This window comes from Dreissena polymorpha, chromosome 6 (assembly GCF_020536995.1).
Source record: "Dreissena polymorpha isolate Duluth1 chromosome 6, UMN_Dpol_1.0, whole genome shotgun sequence".
Lineage (NCBI taxonomy): Eukaryota > Metazoa > Mollusca > Bivalvia > Myida > Dreissenidae > Dreissena > Dreissena polymorpha.
Window position 1 is genome coordinate 10,689,006 of NC_068360.1, and position 22,229 is coordinate 10,711,234.

General features: G+C 33.3%; 2 protein-coding genes across 2 annotated transcripts in view; one reads left to right on the forward strand and one right to left on the reverse strand.

Annotated features, from left to right (window-relative positions):
* The first annotated feature begins 1,366 nt into the window (after positions 1 to 1,366).
* LOC127836684 (uncharacterized) lies at positions 1,367 to 10,368 on the forward strand. Its single transcript, XM_052363378.1, has 6 exons — positions 1,367 to 1,456; positions 2,787 to 2,943; positions 3,577 to 3,686; positions 4,377 to 4,462; positions 9,832 to 10,048; positions 10,165 to 10,368. The coding sequence occupies exons 1-6, from the start codon at positions 1,370 to 1,372 to the stop codon at positions 10,267 to 10,269; spliced, it is 762 nt and encodes a 253-aa protein (XP_052219338.1). The 5' UTR covers positions 1,367 to 1,369; the 3' UTR covers positions 10,270 to 10,368.
* Positions 10,369 to 17,396: 7,028 nt separating this feature from the next.
* LOC127836681 (uncharacterized) overlaps positions 17,397 to 22,229 on the reverse strand; it is a 67,536-nt gene continuing 62,703 nt past the window's right edge. The window contains exons 11-15 of the mRNA XM_052363374.1: positions 20,853 to 20,996; positions 20,563 to 20,683; positions 18,944 to 19,641; positions 17,656 to 17,883; positions 17,397 to 17,531 (exon numbers count right to left, since the gene is read on the reverse strand). Of these exons, the coding sequence (XP_052219334.1) occupies positions 17,521 to 17,531; positions 17,656 to 17,883; positions 18,944 to 19,641; positions 20,563 to 20,683; positions 20,853 to 20,996 (1,202 nt within the window). The 3' untranslated portion in view covers positions 17,397 to 17,520. The remainder of the gene's footprint in view (positions 17,532 to 17,655; positions 17,884 to 18,943; positions 19,642 to 20,562; positions 20,684 to 20,852; positions 20,997 to 22,229) is intronic.

Below are 22,229 nucleotides of genomic sequence, written 5' to 3' on the forward strand. Positions count from 1 at the left end.
GAAGGAAAAACATCCTTTAAAGCATATATGTATACATTTTCAATGTGGCACTCTTCCTTTAGTCAAATTTGAGTTCAATGCTAGGGGTCCCACATTTTTCAAATTGAAGCCTCTACATGAACCTTAACAAAAAGTGTGATCGATCTGACATTCAATATCCCCATATTAACCACAATTGAATTAAATGCCAATCCAAGAAAATCTCATTAAGAAATTACCAGCACAGGGTCTATAACTTTGTTCTAATTTCAACAATTTAATAGAAAATTTAAGAAACGAATTTTATTGATTTTAAACGTTTTACACTTGCCATCGTACTTTAGAAATGTGCGTTTCATCTAAGCAACAAATAGCTTGAAATACTGAATTTATGATAATGCCATCTCTTTCAATATGTTATGCCCATTTGATTTTGTTTTGCATTATTCCGAGCACTTTTTGGCTTAATCCAAATGATACTTATTCATAACAGTTCAGTTCCATTGTGCATTAGATGAGCACCCCAGGGCATTAGGGTAGTCTTTTTTAAAGTTACTATTCTTGCATGTTGTTGAAATCATCACTTGATAGAAAATGCTGATTATATAAGAATTATGAGATGCTAATATGTTCAAACAGTTGTAGAAATTACAATGCTAATAATTTGTACAGTTCCTCAAAGGTTTTTAATTTCCCTTTCACATTTTAAGTCTAAATATTTTATTTGTTCACCTAATTAAATAAGTGTAATTCTTTCATCAACAGGTGCGCTGTTCACGTATTGTTCGAGTGGTAGGTTCTCCCACCAGTACAGAGCTGATTGTCATCTTGTTGTTCAATGCATACCCACCTCAAGGTCAGAGACGTGATTGGAATAGGTTGAGCAGCAGAAAATATATCGTTTCGATTAAACATCTGAAATTCTTACCTCTTCTTTTCTGTAACTAAAACTTCAAAAAAAGGTTTTGATTTACAAAAAGTTAAATTATATTGCCATTAATGGTAAATTGATGGTTTTGTATTTTCAGGTGAATACTAATCACCTTAATCTTGAGCCAGTTTAGTTTAAACCTATTTCATTTTAGCTCAATTGCATCAAAAGCCTTATTTGAAACGTTCTCCAGTCCGTTTCCTGGAACTATTGGGGCTCGAACCCACGACCTCCTGATTGATAGGCAGACACCATAACCACAACATACAGCCTATTTAAGTCTGTTTGCAAATATTCATTTGAGCTAGGTGCAAATAACACAAAATGTGTGTGTACCAAGGAATTAGTTAAAGTCCAAATAACGTATACTTTTATAAATGGAAGAGCAAAGTCCGTTCTTTGTAATTTGATAAAATATTTCAGGCCCAAATTTCACAGTGTTCATTGTGGATGAGAGAGATGACACTGCGTGACTTCAGGAAAAAGCTGCCAGTGTCCGTGCAGGAGTACAACACCATGATGACAAAGACCATCATATCATGTGACGTGAGTGGTCATCTCACCTTGCCTTACAGCAACTTCGGTAGTCATAATAGCCCTTGTTTAAAAATGGGAAATTCCTGTGGATAATTTTTTTCTATAGGAATTGTTAAACACTTGATGAAAATGGAATATTCATGTAGTAAAATTTTCGGTCAGTTCAATGAGTAGTTAAAAAAATGTTGAGGAAAATAAGATATTCTTGTAGTTCAATTATTAAAATTCAGATCTGTTTAACATGCATATTACAACTTTAAAAGTTTGGGTTTATTCAAATGGCAGTCGCAATATATGGGGCGTATGCCCCCCAGGCCACATGCCCTTACAATATTTTAGACAAAATCGAATTTATGCCCTCTGGTACCTCTGCCAACCTGTACTTATGCTACTCCGCTTACTTGCTACTTGAAAGCTGACCTTTTTGGAAGTTTTCCATTCCGCAAATTATGTTTTCACAGTTTTACAAGTGACACATTAAATATATTATTTAAATGCTGAAAGAGATTTCTCAACTATTTGAAATGTTAAGGTATTTTTTCATACAAACACCTAATCAATTCCCTAATTTTCAAGAAATGTACCAAATGGTTTGTTCTTTGACACTAAATTAGTTTGCTGTTTCAATACATGTATTTGTATTTTTTGATAATTTTTAGATTTGGGATACACGTAGTGATTATCCTGTGTTTTTGAACCTCAGTAACAGGTTAAGAGGATTTTAAAATTTTTGCCAACTCTCCTTTCAACATCACTTCAGTACTTACACATTTGTTTCTTACTACCATTCCAAATAAATCCATATTAACTTATCGAACCTTGATTTAATTTTGACTTATTATGAAAAATGATCTGTTGATAATATAGTACATTACTAAGTACAATACTATATTTTTATGCCCCCGGATCGAAAGATCGGGGGTATATTGATAACATAGTACATTACTAAGTACATTACAAAGTACATTACTATATTTTTATGCCCCCGGATCGAAAGATCGGGGGTATATTGTTTTTGGCCTGTCTGTCTGTCATTCATTCATTCAATCATTCATTGTGTGTTTTCCAAAACTTTAACCTTGGTTAAAGTTTTGCAATAACTTTTGCATTATTGAAGATATATATTAAGCAACTTGATATTTGGCATGCATGTGCATCTCATGAAGCTGCACATTTTGAGTGGTGAAAGGTCAAGATCATGCTTCAAGGTCAAAGGTCTAATATATGGCTTCAAAGCGGCGCAATAGGGTGCATCGTGTTTTTGTCAAGCACATTTCTTGTTTCCTGATGATATATGGTTATGAAACTAACATGGCAATATGTATGCTTTTCTGTTCAGGTGACTCGAGTGTTGGGAACTTCAGGCTCTGACTATATATTCATCGTGTTCAACAATCGCATTCGCTGTATATCACTATTTTCGGGGCAGACTGTTGTCAGGAAAGGTCCATTACCAAGTGCTGATGATGAGCAGGAGGATGAAGAGGAAGACACTGGTGGGTGGGGCTTGGCTGAATGTAGTGAACTGTGGTTTAGTTTATTCATTTTTAGGTGCAGACACTGTCTTAGGAAAGGTTTGAAACTTACAAACTATGATGATAATGATGCAATGGAGAGTAAGAAACAAAAGGGCGTATGGGGTAGGTTGTAATATAGCTCATTGTGGGTTTGTAAATTTAACTGTTTTACTGAAATGATTGTAACAGGTGTTTTACTTGTTCAGCTTTATTTATAAACTAAACAAATCCATATCACCTTAAAACCAACATATAAATACTCAAAGAGAAAAAATATTTAAATTTCCTAGGATATCAATAGTCAGGGCATGATTTGACAGTCTCCGATGTGCTATATCCTTTTGGTTGGATACAATAATCAAAATATAAATAACTGTCATGTAGGGTTTTCTAATGAAATGCAAAACAATTTGATGTAGTTAAGTTTTATTTTTTTAAACATTAAAAAAATAAAATATGAACAAAATCTATTTCAAGCTTCTTAATTTATGTTTACATATCCATGGGTTGATTGATGTATTGCATGTATGCGTGTAACTTTCCATTATAAATATTTTATTATCATGGCTGTATGACATCAGGTATGGACACACATGTATTTTATATATACAGATCGCTTCAACGGCTGTATTATTGATGAGACCCTTCTAGATCTGCCCCTATCCACAGACTGTACAGTGGTCAGCTTTGAAGGCCGAATACACCTGGTCCTGTTTGCAAGGGTAATTCTTACCAACATTTAACTTGTACAATAAATAACAACAAATGAGTTTACTGAATTTTGCATAATCTTGTATATGCCCCTCATTATTTGCAATATTAAGTATCCTGAAGATTTGAAACAAATCTACCAATATGTTAATTTATGTAGAAATTCCTATGTGTATCTGAATAGCCAAATGTTGGAACTAACGTTTGAGAATTAGTTTGTTTACAAACCCACAAAGTTTGGGGCATAAGGCATTGCACTTGTCTGTGGCTCTATAACTACGTTTGTCGGTTTGTTTGCACAATTGTACCTGTTTATATAAGTACGTCCTGAAATGTTGTGTACTTATCGCTCTTGAACTGGTCATTTTCACTCATACATTTACAGCTGAATGGTTACACCGGTAGTTCTATGGGATTTTAAGGGGAGAAATTTTGGCTCAACTAATTTAAGTATATTTATGCCTTTTGTAATGTGCTAGTAAGTATGAAATATATACATGTTTAAAGATGATGTTTTAATTAAGAAAAAAATATTTTACTGACTGTTTTTTTTGTATGTGTTGATACATGTTTTGACTTATCAGTGTCTTGGACACAATCGAATTTTTGTTGAGATTCAATGTTTATGAGTTAGATACAGGAACTTCTATAAACAGTTTTAAAAAACATTAAATAACAATAAGTTATGAATTGTATTTCAGAAAATGTCCAAGATGTACATAGTCACGTTCACAGACAAAAACAATTATGTAGACAGACGGGCTCTGTGGAAGACGTATACCACAATGTAAGTGAATAATATCAGAATCAGAATCGTTTATTCAGACTTAATCATTACAAGCTCATCGTCATTTACAATCGTATACAATAACAGAATGAAGTAAATACAAACAAAAATATACTAATTTCGAAGAAAGATCAATTTACAATATAAGGAGTAAACATGTCAATGTGTTTTCGTGAGAATGTTATAACATAATTTCAAACGTAATTTAATACTTGCAGCACTAATTGTATTATTCTGCAACAAGTTGCACTAGTGAATAGAATTATTGTGTAATATCTTCATATGGAAGATATTACTCGTTTTTTTGTATGCATTTAAACCTTTGAGTCTTTTTAACAAGGAAAAATACATAAATATGAATTCGTATGATGGGCATATATAACCGCATAATCCAACTTTATATTTGAATGTTATTTTTCATTCGTAGTTAAATGAAATTTATACTTATCGGATAGAAATGCTGATAACTTTAAAGCTGTTTGTAATGAAAATCATATGTCGAAGTGTGTTACGCTTACTTGTAGATAAGTAATGTATTAGTGTTAATAATAGTTCTTTCCCCTTTGTTGACCACCTATACGAAAAACGAAACTATAGTTGGTCTATAGGGATATTGCTCCTTAGTAAATATTAAAACAGTATCAGTTTGAGGGCAATCTTAGTTTTAAAAGTATAATCTCCATCTATATACACCAGTCAATTTAATTTAAATTGTTTCATACCCCAGCGTCAACCATCTATGCGAAAAAAGAAATTTAGATGATCTAGGAGTATGTATGCGACAAAATTACTTTCATAGCAGTTACACAAAACTTTAAATATTTTATAAACAAATAAAAATACAAACAGCACATAAACATACACAAACATGATACATGGGTATGTATGCTGCAAGATTACTTTCGTAACAATTATACAATACAGTAAGTATTTGAAAAATAAATAAAAGGAGAAGCAGCACAAAAAATACACAAACATGATCCAAGGGTTTGTATGCGTCAAACTTACTTTCATACCAATTATACAATACATTAAATATTTGAAAAGCAAATAAAAACACATACAGCAAAAAGCATACATAAACCTGAATATTCAAAACGATTTGGGTGTATGAAAACTTTGAGTGATGTGTAAATCACCGATTTTCTAATTAAACTGTAGATATTAACGTTTCTCTTAGTTGGAAAGCTTTTTTGCAGTATGTTGCTAGCTTTTTTAAAGTAGTTTTATTTTCGCTTTGCATAAGTAGAACATATTTAAGCATACTCGTGTGAGCATAGAAATATTTTGAAATATATTCTTTCCGAATATGGATATATATGGGGCACTTTAGGACAAAATGAAACTCGTCTTCTATATCATTTAGGTTACAGAGGGTGCATTTTCTAACTTGTCTAGGCACATTATTATGACGGCCGATTTCAATATTTAATTTGTGGGATGATAAATATAATTTGGCCAATACATTTCTGTTTTTTGGATTTTCCAACAAGCTAATATATGCTGACTTTTCAAAATTAAGTTTTATTTCTCTATATACATCTAGAGACGTTGAGTTTTCTAGTCCTGATCGCCAATCGCTAATATAGATATCGCAAAGTCGGACTCTTAGCTTTGGGATGAATGTTTCTATTTTAACAGAGTTCGGATACATCCATAGTTCATGTAAGCCCGAGGATTAAAGTATCAGACGCACTTTTGATGCCCAGTTTGAACGAAAATTGTTAGCATTTATGTTATTTAATTGTTCGTTTAACACGGTATTTAAAATACAATTTTCTTGTTTGACTGTGTGTATTTTTAAAAAGTATTTAACAATTCTAATGTATCTTTCGATATATAGTGGAAATCCACCCAGTTCGCTATACAATGCAAGAGTATTTGTAGAGGGTTTTACATTAAGGACCCATTTACAAAACTTTTTGTGTACTCTTTCTAAAGTTTCACCTTGATCGTAACCCCAAACTTCCGAGCAGTTATTTAATACTGATAGGACATACGCGTCAAATAGGTTAAACATTATATTTATTGGTACTTTGTTATTGTTAATTAAAGACATAAGCGCATGTAAAGATCGCAATCCTTTCCCCGCAAGTGTTTTCATTGCTAAAGCGAATGACCAGCCGCTGGTAAACACAACCCCTAAGTAGTTGAAGGAGTTAACAATTTCTACCTCTTGATTATTATAAAACCATTTATCGGTAGCACCTACCCTCCCCCTTTTCGAAAGATCATTACTTTAGTTTTTTCGATGTTTACTATTAAATTCCATTTTTGACAATATGAATAAAGACTATTGAGAGAATTGTGTAGTCCATCTTTGGATTCAGATACGAGCACTGCGTCGTCAGCGAATAGTAATAAAAAAATAGCGATTTGGTCAATATTTATACCTGCATTTATATTTTCCTGTAAGTGCATCTCAATATCATTTAGAAAGAAAGAAAAGCAGATCGGAGAGGTGATCTCCCCCTGGAATAGTCCATTGTTGCTATTGAAAAAATTTGACAATGTTCCTAAATGTTTTACGCAAAGTTTAACTTCACTGTACATAGAACGGAGCACGGATAATACTTTTCCGTCTATTCCTAAATGTATTAGTTTGTACCACAGTCTATTCCTATCTATGCAGTCATATGCTTTACGATAAAACACAAAACAGCAATACAATTTTTTCTTATTACATATTTGTCTCTGTATAAGCGAGTTTAAAATAAACACTGAGTCTATACAGCCATAATTGTTTTTAAATCCAAATTGAGCGTCCGTTAAAACCGAATTTTCGTCAGCCCATAATTTAAGTCGCTCGTTAAATACTATAGTGAACAATTTAGAAAAACAGCTTGTTAGTGTAATCCCCCTATAATTATTTGGGTCGGATTGGTCACTTTTTTAATGAATGGGGATAATCATGCCCGAAGCCCAAGCACGGGGAAATGACTTTGAGTTCAGTATGTGATTAAAAAATGTGTTAAGCGGGCGGACTATTTGTGGTGCGCATACCTTAAAATATTCATACAGAACATTGTCAATCGATGATGATTTATTAAAACCAAGTTTCTTAATTGCTTTTAAAATTGTGTCCGAGATTGGGCTATATAGGCATTCAAATGTCGATCCAATATCTTGGTCATTATCAAACTGGCTAATAAAGTTTGAATAATCATCATTCGTTTGCGTGTCGCCACCAGACATGAGTGTATTAAAATAGTTTTTAAATTCTTCATTTGAAATATCATCTTCGGTTGCTGATTGTTTTCGCGATTTAAATATTTTCCAAAATTCTTTCGGTGACTTTCGCCTTAGATCATTCATCTTACGACAGCAGGCATTATTATATGAATGTTTTGACTTTCGACATTGATATTAATAATACTAAATAAGTTATTGTATACAGTCACGTTATTTGAGTTTTGCTGAACTTGCAAAAGCATGTATTGCAAATGAAAATACAGCATAACAACATTTATTGGTTAAAACAATTTCACAAATTGATTCATCATAAAAGTTACAAAATTAAAGATAATTTACTTTTTATGGAATTAACACATTAAATGTGAGCTGTTACCATGGAAAGTCCAAATGTTCACGTTTTGTTTTAATAGTTATGTATTATCATTCTTTTTGTGTAAAAAAAATCATCAATATATTCATCAATACTTTAAGTACAGGTAATCATTATACAAAAAACATATAACTGAATTAAATGCTACAAACTACATCACCAAAACCATAAATTTTGAGTAGTATAAGCCATTCCACTTGTTTTTATAACAAGGGCTGTTTGTAAAACATGCATGCCCCCATATGGGCTCTTCGTTGTAGTGACAGCAATTGTGTGAATATGTTTTTTGTCACTGTGACCTTGACCTTTGACCTATTGACCTCAAAATCAATACGGGTCATCTGCGAGTCATGATCAATGTACCTATGAAGTTTCATGATCCTAGGCCCAAGCGTTCTTGAGTTATCATCCGGAAACCACCTGGTGGACAAACCGACCGACAGACCGACATGTGCAAAGCAATATACCCCCTCTTCTTCGAAGGAGGGCATAAAATTCAAGGCTGATAATACAATCATCAGTCATCAAAAATCAATTTAAAATAATATGTCAAGATAATGCAATAACAAATTCTAAAAATGCAATTTATATGAACATAACAGCAAATCTTTTAAAGCTATTACAATCACCTTTCACTTATGTAATACAAGACCAAACACACAGCATATTACCATCATAATACATGCACTGAATATTACACACGTTTCAATAATCAAAATGAAATTTATCTTAATAAATGAGCATAATTATAAATACTTTTTTGTATAATTACCAGTTATTAAAATGCAATTGAAAGAACCAGCATCATAATAAATGACTCCGAATTATGATGAAAGCAAATATCTCTATAATTATGTTTTTGCCGAACTTTTGTTTGTATTTAAATTACACATACAAACAAAAATACTTAATGTACAATTTTATAATAGATAAGAATATATTTTCAACAATATACACACATACAACGAAAGCCATATAATAATGGACTCATGACTGGCTTCGGTCTAAAAGGTCAGATAATGACAAAGAGAAAACATAATGCAGTGGGTGGACATTTGGAATTTCCATTATTTGAATTAAGAATAAATATTACTATTAAGATACCATAAACAGTTATTTACTTTGGATGGCATTCATAATGGGTTAAGTTGGATTGCAAGTGTAACAGAAAATAATACAAAATGTGTGCTCAAAAACAGTTCAATGAATTGAAATACATGCAAACATATATTTTTTTTTACCTTATAGCATAACTCTGATTTAGCTTGGAAAGGTTTGAGTGAAAGTCAATGATGTGAAAATAAGAAAATAAAATAGATCACCTAGTATGTTGAGACAGTTTGACGCATAAAAGAACAACATAAATCTACGAACCTTTTTAGATCAAGGTAATTCCTTGGGGTCAAAAGTAGCAATACAACTCTTTATTATCCGAAAAGGGCCAGTCTATTCTCTTGAAACAGTTTTGCTCAAACGTTATTCTATATTTACAATATGTGTCAGGTATAAAATGACATTGCTGCCATAAACGTCTATACCATACTTACTTGTCAAATTCATTGTCAGAATGATATTGTCTGCTCTCATATTTCCTAACAATTTAAAGATTTTGAAATAAGTAACACAATTAACTACTATAAAATGTTGTGTCGAGCACAATCACAAACGTGCAGCCAAAAAGCCGAGGTCATAGTCAGAAGTGGAAGGTCAAAGTACAGCAATTAGTTTCATAACTGTCTCACATATTTCACAAAGCAGTATGTTGGGTATTAATAACCTTATGAACATCCAGAAATGTTTCCAGACCAAATCATCAGATTGTCCCACGTGAACTAAGAGTGAACACGAGTGATTGGCTGATGGACGACGTACAACACGTGAGTGTGGCGGCACGCAAGATACTCCTACGTAAGGTGGATATGGAAATGAGGAAGGCGGGGCTTATCAGGGACCATCCACGCACCATTAAACGAATCATGCTGTCAGACAAAGTGGAAAATTACAAGACACTTGATAAAACAGTAAGTTTAATTTGTGTTTTTTCCCGGGAAAAATGTATGTATAATTTCACTCAGTGCATGCTATTTACAAAAGGCTTGATAACTGTTCCTAACAACATGTTTATATTTTTTCCCAGGTCACAGAGAGAGCCTTGCTGGACAAGGAAGCGGTGATGCAGAGACGGGCTGCAAGTCGAGCTGAGACTGCCAGCCCAAAAATAGACGAGGACGATAAATTCTAGTGATCTTGTTGCCTTAGTGATATCATATGAAATGCGATTCCTTTTCTATGGAGCCTGATACCATAGCTTCTAGTGATATTCTCGCATATTGATTTCATTAGGACCATGCTCAGGCTTTAGTGACCTTCTTGTCATCGTGATGTCATTTAGAATAGGGTCTGGCTTTAATCACGCCGTTACCATAGTGATATTTTAGGGACATTGTTTCCACGTCAATGTTACGAGATGGTGATTAGGTATTGAAAATGGACTATGATTCCGGATTTAGGGACCATGTTTCCACAGAAACGATATTGAGGTCGTGGTTTAGTTTTAAGGGACCTTGTTTCCATAGTGATAACATCGAGTTTGTGATTCAGTTTTTATGACATTGTCATAAACACAAACAATGGAGGAGAGCTGATTTTATGTATTGTGCTGTGTTTAAGGACAAAATAACTCAAAAAAGACAATATTTTTTAAAATCTGGTGCGTCTATGTCGTATAAAGCATAACAGCTTAATCTGTTCATGATCTTTTAATGTCCCCCAGTCTGTACTGGTGGACATATTGTTTTTGCCCTGTCTGTTTGTTGGTTTGTTTGTTTGAGTCAAACTTTAACATGGGCCATAACTTTTGCAATATTGAAGATAGCAACTTGATATTTGGCATGCGAGTGTATCTCATGCAGCTGCACATTTTGAGTGATGAAAGGTCATGGTCATCCTTCATGGTCAAAGGTCAAATATATTGGGGGACATGTGTTTCACAAACACATCTTGTTTCGTATTGTTTTTATATTGTTATGGGTACTTACGAAACAAAAGTATACTATTTTGTTTTATTTGATTTGATTTAGTTGCTATAAATGATGTGAAAATTCTAAACAATAAATGAACAATGTTCATTAATGTGATATCAACGTTTGTTGAATTATGTTAAATATTATTCTTTCGTCATAAAAAAACTAAATGTAAAACCAATGGTTGCACATAGATCCATTACAATTTATTTTTGCATAACTCGCCAACCATAATATTGTGTACATATTACATAATTTAGTATTTGAGCCGTGTTCTGTGAAAAGGGGTTTTAATGCATGTGCGTAAACTGTCGTCCCAGATGAGCCTGTGCAGTCCACACAGGCTAATAAAGGACGACACTTTCCGCCTAAACTTGATTTTGCTAAGAAGAGACTTTCTTTGAACGACAAATATCATTAAAGCCGAAAGTTTCCTCCCTTATTAGCCTGTACAGTCTGCACAGGATAATCTGGGACAACACTTTACACACATGCAATATACCCCCTTGTCACAGAGCACGGCCCATTTGCTTAAAAGCATGGTGGAATATAATTTCGTGAAACGTCATTCAAACAATGGAGCAATGTTCATGGAAATAATTTAAACTATGTAGTACTTAATTATAGCCCTGATTAAGACGATCTCAAAATTAATATTTCAGAATTTTCTAATTAGATCACTCACATGAACTTGGAAATGAACTCATTTTAACAAGGAAGACAAAAATGTAATATAAAACGGGCTAACAATGTTATGTGGTTTCGATTTTGATATATTAGAGTAATCCCATAAGCTAAAACATTATGCAAATGTCATGTAAAGACGATACTGTAAAAATGTAAAGCAATAATGTGCAACATTTATCAGACATTTCAAATGAATTCTCTATTTTTTGAAGTAGTGCATGGAATATAAATAAGTTTTCATATTTGACACCCAAACAATAGCACATAAAAAGCATAGTAGTTGAGTAATACTTTAAAAAGTAAGGGATGCATTTAATTTAACAATATAAATACAATGAATAGTTGATATCTAATAAAAATGTTTTTCACTATGATCGTGAGTAATGATGCGTTGATCCAAACAAGCTCTGTTTTCAAAGGTTAAAACCGTTTAAATGAATTATTGAAGCGTGGTCAATACGTATGTTAGTTAATGAAATATTTTTTGCAATACACATACCTAGTATCCCGTTTAGTGTCAAAACCGTTCGTGTCCACTATGTATAAAGCAAAGAAGCACAAATAGTATGACGTATTTGAAAGAATCCAAAGTAGACATGCACATAAATATTTGTGTTAATAGAACATATTTGCGTACATACAGTAACATATTGTGAACTACGTTAAGGGGCAAAAAGAAACGATTCAATTAAACATTTGAGTTATATCCATGACTTAATAGTATGTATTTCATTTAAATAAATAAATAAAGTGGATACATTTTTGGGTGATTCACATTTTTTTACTTAAGTTAGTAAAATATCGAAATTCAGTTGTAGTTACGATAAAGATATACCTTTGGTAACTAAAATTAAAAGTTAAGCATTATCTATACAATCATTTATTATAATACCGTAATTTTGCCTGGCGTCTAGCAGATAATGGTCAAATTGTTGAAATGTTAAAACAATGCGCGAGCAAACAGCTAAATTCAAATCAGCAATTCAGCACAATATGTGCATTTCTACATGGCATTTAAATATTATATTGTGTAAATGGCACGTAATTCTTCAAAATGATTATATGTGTACACTCGTTTTGTTAACGACACTATTATGAAAAAAAGTCACTATTACTATAATTAGTACAAACTTATTAAAATCATTTAAATCAATGTATTTGTAACCGTCCTTTGTTCAAAAACATACTTCAACAAACCGTCAACTGCTGATCAATGATGAAGTTCAATGACCACATAGATAGCAGCTGATCTGTGATCACATTCTAGTTATTGAGTGTGGGTAGTATTTTATATAGCTGAAGTTTTTTGTGACCAATAGCGGTGTTGGACACCGCCAGCCTAGTCTTATCCCTAGACACACATATGCTGCGCGGGAACTTCATATCCACGGGGTATGTACACAGGAAGTCACCGTCTGCAGTCAGTTGCACAACGGAGTTCATATTTTCACTGCACACCATGACCGTATCACCTGGTCCAACACAGGCACCACTTGGTTCCTGTATGTTCCCATTAGTGACTGCTCTAGACGTGCCATTCACGGTGTCGTACACGTAAACTGTGTGAGCGAACCTGTCAGTCAGCACTAACGTGTTCTTGGACTGGACATACGTACTAAAACTACAATCTAATGTATACGTCTTCTTTGGAAACTCAACTTGCTGAAAGTCAGCCTCAACTCCGTCCACAGATATCATTCTAGCATGACGGATATTATCGTACGTACTCACGACCATTTGTGTTGGCGTCTTGCAGCATATAGAACTGAAACTTGATGTTTTAATTTGCCTAGTCAGACTGATGGCATTGTCTGAACTTAATGATAAAAATGTTAAACATCCAAAACATGGCACTACTATTTCACTATTAGACAAAACTGCTACATCATTGGGGGATGACTCAAACGTGTATGGTGTTCCGAGTCTCCTCAGCCCTTCGTTCAGTATCATACATTTCTTGTTCCAGTTATCTACAGCTACCAGTCTTCCGTCCGACAGGAAGTCTAGTCCAGAGAGGAAAGGTTCAAGTTCATTATCTTCAGACTTTGGTAGATTCAATGACACGATCCCCTCCAGGGTGACTGGCCTCGACTGGGATAGTGAACTGATGGAACTGGGATTTCCTGAATACAAAGTACAATATGGACTCACTATTTCCCTTTCAATTATATTAGTAACACGTGGGGTAAGTCAACGTACGACGCGCTTTAATTTCATGAGCTAAACACACTATTTTTATGAATAGTGAATATGGTTTTGCAAGGATGTAGCTGACATTTCGATTGAATAGTGTTCGCATGTAAATCAACTGGTGTCGCGATGATGTATGGTTAAAGCATTTAATCATGCCATTCAATAATAATATGCAAGATGTAGTTATTTTTCATACTTAGAAGACTTATCGGCTTAAATGTGACAGGTTCGAAAATCCAATAATTTAGCGTTTGCATCAAGACTATCAGGTAAGTGTTGAATGTATAGAAGTTTATTTTGCGAGCTATCGACCAACGGAAATGGGATTCTTGACATATATATACATTAAGATAACTATCAATGCTTTATGAACTGGATCAATTCGAAACAAAATAACACTTTACGCTTGATGAAATGTATACTTGAGTCTATTGAATTTATACTTTATAAGTAATTTGCATGTGATCACAAAGTCGTTTTATAATTCACTTTTGTATATCAATTCGTAAATGTATTTCACGAATATCCATGGACAGTGTTGCTTAAGTTACAATATAGCATGTTGTATTTCACGAATATCCATGGACAGTGTTGTTTAATTTACAATGTAGCATGTGCATTCAGCACGCCGTAAAAGACGAAATATTCTCGGCGAGGGCACCGATGCCTCATCCAAGACGACGTGTGGTTTGATAAGCTTTGTGTTTATTAAATAATGCATCCATTTGCAAGAAAATACTTTTTTATAAATATGCCAGATTCAAGAGTTATTATATACTTTCCGAGAGAATGCGAGTACAGCTCGAAACGTGTACTTGTGAGGTAGTTTTTAAAGTTTATGTTGCTTTCTCTAAACAATAAAACCATTATTATAGAATGGATATTTTTTAAGAAGTTCGTAGTTGTATTATAACAGATTCAACACACTGATGTGATTGGGGATAGATACGCACCGTTCCACGCGATTTTAGTTTTTTTAACGACGCCGCCGTATTACCATAATCAGTAAAAGTTGCAAAATAATCAGATCATACTGATTAACTCTCGGCGCACATATATTGCTCGTCAGATTCAGATACATAGCAACATGCGTTCATACACACACAAAAGTACTAGGAGTTATACTATATAATCGATGGAGGGAACATCAAACTAGTTTTTATATAAAAAAAATCGAAAGAACTATCTTTATAATTGAAGGTTAATATGTTAAGATTGTAACTTCATATTATTTTGCTTTACAAAAACCAGAATTGTATTACCTAATTTTACATGGTTATAATAACGTATACACAGTATTAATTTTAAAATAAATACCTTTTCGTTCCAAATTCACTTTCATGAATTGTTTTCCCATTTCAAGAATCGACGACAGCTTTCCCGTATACGACAATGCCAATTTTGATGAAACTTGCGTAATTCGTTGTTCTTTTATTATGGATTCGATATTTTTAATTTTCTCCTCAACCTGTTTAGATAATATAAACATTTGCTGAGGTGAACCTAGGTCTGCAATAGAAGACCACATTGGAAACAGTTGAATTATTTCTTCCATAATTTTTGTAGAGACAGATTGCATTATACTCAGTCTCTTCACTTCTTCACTCTTTAAAGCGTTTGCTTCGGTAAGCCAATCTTGTTTCGCAGCGTCAAAGAGTTTTATCATTCGATCTGTCATTTCATTGACATCTTTGGATACGTCTTCAACTGATGCATTCAACTCTTCTTCTGAGTGCTTACATTCGGCAACAATAGCGTCAGCATCGGATTTCAATTTTAACAAGGATTGTTTCAATCCGTGCGGCTGTGCTAATTTTTGCCTGGAAATGCTGGCTATGTCATCCAATTTGTCACACTTCCGGTGTGCTATAACGCAGATAGTACAGCAGAGCTTGAAATGATCTTCACAGTAAAACTCAAATCCTTTACCATGCTCCGAGCATTTGTCCATTCCATTCATGTCCACTACCACAGTAATATATAATAATAATAATAATAATAATAACACAAATAATATCAAATTTAACGACTTTTATGAACAGCCATTTTCATAATAGACTAAGACGTTCAGGTATATTATGAGATACATTGGGTAGGTCGCTTGTGCTACATTGGATTTCTAAAGGATACTAAACATAAGTGTAGTGGTATTTTAACAATTTTGTTGATTTACGTTAATTTATGGAGCTCTTTATAATTTGAAATGTATTTGAAACAAAAAATTGAACAGACTTTTCTGCGTGGGAGTCAAATGCTTTATCCGAGACGCTAGTTAAAACACTAGTAATTATGAACGTATCGCATGTAAGCTTGGTGACTCCTAAAGTGAAATTGCTTGGTAAATTACGACCGCGAGGTATTTTCGAAACAATCAAAGAGTTCCAAACCTCTGTAAAATAATGCGTTCAAACAAATCCTTGAAGTGTTTAGACAATGCGTGACAATGTTATTTTAAGAAATTCTTTAAAATACAAACTCGATTTAATTGGTATTTTCGCTATGCGTAATGTTCGTTATATGTAGCGGGCAGCTTTAAAACAACGCACAACTCATGTCAAATTTACCTGGATTGACGATCAAAAGTTGAACCACGCAGCTTGTACATTCATCAAAGAGATCAATGAAGCGAATTTGTATTATTTGATGCTTCAGCTGAAAGAAACACAATAGTATTATACACATGCAATATCTCACTCTGCAAATCACTACCGTTCTAGAGTCACTTATGCGGTACAATTGCCGTACCATAACATATATATTAATACAATTTCGGTTTTATATTGACTTTCACTCAGTTATGGTTTCTGACAATACCGAATTCTAAGAAACTGAAAGTTAATTACGGGAAAATGTTTAACATGTGCGGTAGTTATACGAAGAAAAATGGCTTCTACCTTAAACGGCAAACGTAAAATTGGTGGCGGTGAAAAGAAATCGAAGTATTTCACCTCCACCATATTCACATGTACTTTAGACATATTAAATTATTAATCAATGATATCCAAGAAATGTTTTTTTGTAAAGATTTTCAACATGTTCAAAGTTTTTTTATCACTCACTAATGACTATTCCTAAGAACCATTTTATTGAGATGTTTTATAGGCGACTTGACATTTTTATCCCCCGCCATAGGCGGAGGGATATTGTTAATTTTGGCATTGCTCTTTATTTCTCAATAGATTGGAATGGTGTCAGCTTAAGAACGTTAACAAACTAAGTCTGGAAAATATGGTTTTAATATGACCACATTAACTGACTTATGTTTGGGCATATACGTTTAAATGCGACCTCAATTCTTCTTATGGAGTAGAATATAAAATATACACAGCTGTTGACATATTTGTTTCTTCATACATCACTGAATTTCACGTTTTTAAGCAAACCGGTTCATAGGAATGGACATGGTTCATGGAAAAAATAAGTGCATACAGCAATTTCGTAACACGTATTGATATACCTTGTTCCGTTTGCAGCCATGAATAAATGAAGACATGTTTGAAATGAAAACGGATAACGCTTGTTCTGTGTCAGTGTCGCACTTATTCCTTTTATCTTGTAAATCCTTTATGAAACTCTCCATTTCTGTCAACTCAAATTCTTTCTAGAAAACACGCAAACATTTTGTTTGTAATTTACAATAATAATCAAGCATTCATGGTCTTTAACCTAATTTAATATATCATAATATATTACCTTTTCGTGCATGCAATCCTTGACAGATTTACCGTTTTTCAAGAAAAAACCGGACGGTTTATGACAATTGCCTGTCAGTGAGAATCGTAGCTTGCAGCACAACAAACGCTTCGAGTTCCAAGCAAGCACAAGTTTTTCAATGTTGTCTACTTCTTCACACCATTTGGGACCCGTATCATAAACAATGCACAAGCAATCGGCATTCTTGTCTGCATGTGACATTGACTTTTGATGCACATTAAGTTGTTCTCCCAATAAGTCTGCAATGTTTGAAATTAAACGTGTATGACTACATAATTATAAGCGTGAACATTTTAATGCAAATTGCAAAGTTTTGTACACGCTTGATCACAAAGATATTGGAAGTGGTATTTTTGAATTCACAATGTATAAACGTTTGTTCCTTAAACAAAGTCCGTGTTAAAAAAAAATTAACGTCGAATCTAAAGAGAAACTAAAATAATTTTAATTATGGCAATATGAGACAGTACTGGCAACTTCAATTGACTTTCTAGGGTACAATTACTCTGTCTGAAAAGATAACTATTTGATATATCTGTAATGAATATAAATACAAGTGTATTTGCTAATTATATTGAAACTTCATAATTGTTATTGTACATAATTCAACTGTTATTATTAAAAAAATAAAATAAATCAATGGTTACACAGGAATAGATCATACACGGTTCTTGAACGCAAATGAGAGGTTATGTAATGAAACTTATATGAACATTAATTTTATAACGGAAAATTCATTTCGCCCAGATAAAACGCGCTTGCATAAATCAAAATCACATTCACAGAACAATATCGTCAATTACTCTACATGATCAGCGGTTATCTATTCAAGCAAGCACTATTGCATTACTCAATATATAATCATTAAAAGAAACATTAAACACTTGTTGATAAAGAACAGAAGCAACTTTTATTGTCCGTTCGTTTCGTTTTTAAATTACAAATTTAAAATTTCTGGCCCCGACTTCTCAAATGTTCTTTAACAGGATTTACTAAAGCATCGTATTGTAAAATTGAAATGCAGTTAACAAGCATTTAACTGAGCTTTTCATTAACATTTGATTTGAAATAAATAATATAAATACTATTTTATGCAACACCTTCAGATTTTAAGAAGAAAACAACTGCATTAACAAATGGCTTAAGCTATTTTAACTGAAAACATACTGTTGATTGTATAAGCAATCGGCCTGGTAATTACATTTTGATTCAGCAAGAAATCATACAACATAAATAAATAAGTGTTATTTTGCTTTATGATTAAACTTTAAATTTAGTAAACAGTAAATCTTCTCCTACCAGCAAATCTCGGAAATAGGATCGTTTGTATCAGGGCATCATAGTCGTTCACAGTTGTTGCCAGAACCTCGTATGTGTGTTTTGACGTAAACGGTTCAGGAAGTACAATGTCGAAACGAAATGCCACTTTGTATGAGTTATTGTAGGCAAGGCATTCATTTTGCCAATTAATTTTCATCAAGCTCTTGTCAGGTTCCATGCCACGCAAAAGTCCGTTTTGTCTGTGTATCTCAATGTAATGCGATAACGAATCGATTGTTATAAAGGGTCCATCTATGCGACATTCACAATGCGGCAAAGCACATTTGCCACCTGAAGCTTTCATCGTAAAAGCCTGTACCAACAACTTCGTAAAAGGACTTCCTTCGTTTCGTAAAGATATGGCCGTATCCGTACTCGCAGTTGCGTTGAATTGAATGAGACGTCGTTCTTCTTTTACTCTGAATATTTCTGGCTGGCAACAGTCCACAAATGCTATGACTTTTTCAACGTGTGTACATTCTTGTATTTTTCTGTTAATGTGTTGCATGCTGACATATTCATTCATGCCAACTTTAAATCCGTCGTTGCCGTGGTGTCCTGAGTAGAGAAACACCAACGTGTGAACATTGTGTCTCATAACCGTATTAAATGCATCATCAATCCGGACTGACACAGGTTCTGTTGTTTGCGTTGCCGAATCAATTGTGATCACAGTGCTAGAATATAACATGACATACGAGCATTCAACTGATATATTTCACAGTAACAATTGTGTATGCTCCAATAAAAGTTGGATGGGAAAGGTAGAAGTGAAGATATAACGGCTTAATATTTTTTATGAATTGGCTCTTGTGTACTGACCCGTAGTGACTTTGACAGATGAGGTGAAAAGACGGGTGTTACACGTGATAGATTGTCTTATGTTGGTCAACATTTACTGCAAATAATCTTAAATTATTGCAAAATTATGGCTAAGACAATACTTTCCTGAATGACATGGAGAGCAGGACGGTCGCACTGACGCGAAGATACACAGATGCACAGAAAGTGCAACTGTTATATGCCGCTTTTTTTTCAAATGGAGGCATATTCAACAACAGAAAATGCATACATTATGTTAAATATTGAGCTTCTATTGTACCTAAAAATGTTTTGATGCCCTACACCATTTATATTTCTTTAAATATTTGCAATACATACATTAGTTGACACGGCTTTTACTGCTTTCTTTTAAGTCTTAAGTATTTAGATAGTCTTCAATACAGGAAAATAGAAAAGACATACATTCGTCAAATATCATGCCTGTCTAGTTTGCAAAAATGATTATATATATAAATTTATTTATTTATATAAATATATGTTTATATTTATTTATTAAATATGGATTGACAAACATGTTATGAAATTAATTACGCCAATCTTTTCAGACAGCATTAATACTTTTTATTATTACTTTTTATTTGAACACATTAAGGTAGATTATTTGTGGCTTCACATTAATTTAAAATAAAACAGAGCCCCATTGCTTTTAGAATATGTAAATAATGACCCGTGTTTCATTTTGATCAAATTATAAACAAAGAATGATCATTTTTAATGAACATAATGCTTAATATTGATAAGAAGAGGGACATTACCTTACACACATCGATGGCAGAACTTTCGATGATATAGCTTGTGCGAACATCATCACATCATTTCGAAACGAATCGTTGTCTTCGTCGAATCCAGCTATTAAAATGGCGCCCCATCCATCTCCTGAATTAGTGTTGTTAAGTGATGAATTTCAAATCAAGAGAAACGTAAATTAAAGTATAATGCATTTAATGATCTAATGTGAATGTTTACAGAATAATGACCAATACGTAAATCCTATCAAATACATGGTATACTGAAGCCAAGAAGGTGTGTTGAATTTTGGATTTACCTATGATAGATTTGATCTCGTTATCGCACTCCTGACACTTTACTGGATTTATGTACGAATTCCTCATGCAGGCACAACATATTTTGATTTTTGTTGCGCAGTTAGAATGATTTATTTCTGATACTCGGCGAAAGGAAATATCTTCTGCAATACAATATAAGAACGTCTATTGACAATATGATTACATTCATGTGTAAGTCTGGTATTTTATGTGACTTCCTACTTCCTTACATTCTTACTTACCTGTTTTTAATCATACTAAATTTAAAACCAAATTAGAAGCATTATTGAAATACAAAGTAGTTGGCAGCAAAACAAGCGTCTATACGCTGTAAAATAACGGACTCTTGTATCTTTTGGAAACGTTCAATTTGGCTTAACTCGAACACAATACTTATATATATGTTATGCCGTTTCAGTTTAAAAACTGAAAATTGTTTTGAATATTAACGGCTATTATTATATATTGGAACATTTTAAAGTTCTCTATGCAATATATTATTAAAGCTTGTTTCAACAATGATAAATGTTTAAAATGAAAACAAAAGCATACCAAATAATAAAATTTCAAATGATTTTATACGAATTACATCGTTATTTGTGTACAAATTTAACACTACTGTTCAGAGCCGGTTCAAATTAGAACGTGCTTATTCCTGTTATTATTTACCTGAGATGGATTTGTCTGTAAAAACATGTTAATAATTGCCGGTTTTGTTTTATTTTAAAGGTCTCCATCTAGACAAAACCCCAAACTATTCAGAAGATGTTTATGTTGCTACCACAAGAGTGCAATGCGCAATTGGTGGGGACCAAATGAACTAGGGAAGGGGGGCATACTACCACACTATGATTCTCAATTGTGTCTTTGAACAAGAAGACAGTCTGGAACATGTTAACAATACACCTATCCATGAAAATAGAAACGGGGATCTATCCCGGGGTAATTATCTCAAGAATTGAGAACACTTTTTTTTTACAATAACACGACGGTCATTATAGCCACAAAGAGCTCTCATGAGTTTTGGGACACCAAATATTGAAGACTTGACCAGGTGATCTAGTTTTTGATCACGCTTAACGCAGATCAAACCGGGCCTATAAACTGTTAAGATAAATATTCTGACAAAGGTTTATCAATACTGAGTCATAACTGTGGCCCTTATGAGGTAACATGTGTTTGTTTTGTACCGGTGACTAGTTTAATACGCATCTGACCCAGATTCAAACTTGGCCAAGATATTGTCAAGATAAACCTTCTGAGCAAGTTTTATCAAGCTTGAGTCATAACTGTTCCCGCAAAGTGATTATATAGTTTCTTAACGCTAGTGTCATAGGGTAAAAACTAAGATGTCCTTTTACTATATAAAAATATAT

Excerpts from the sequence above, each read along its gene's own strand:
- LOC127836684 (XM_052363378.1), top strand. The coding sequence starts at position 1,370 with ATGACACTGCGTGACTTCAGGAAAAAGCTGCCAGTGTCCGTGCAGGAG. Across the intron at positions 2,944-3,576 it reads GGATGAAGAGGAAGACACTG|ATCGCTTCAACGGCTGTATT; the intron begins GTGGGTGGGGCT and ends TTATATATACAG. Across the intron at positions 4,463-9,831 it reads TGGAAGACGTATACCACAAT|ACCAAATCATCAGATTGTCC; the intron begins GTAAGTGAATAA and ends AAATGTTTCCAG.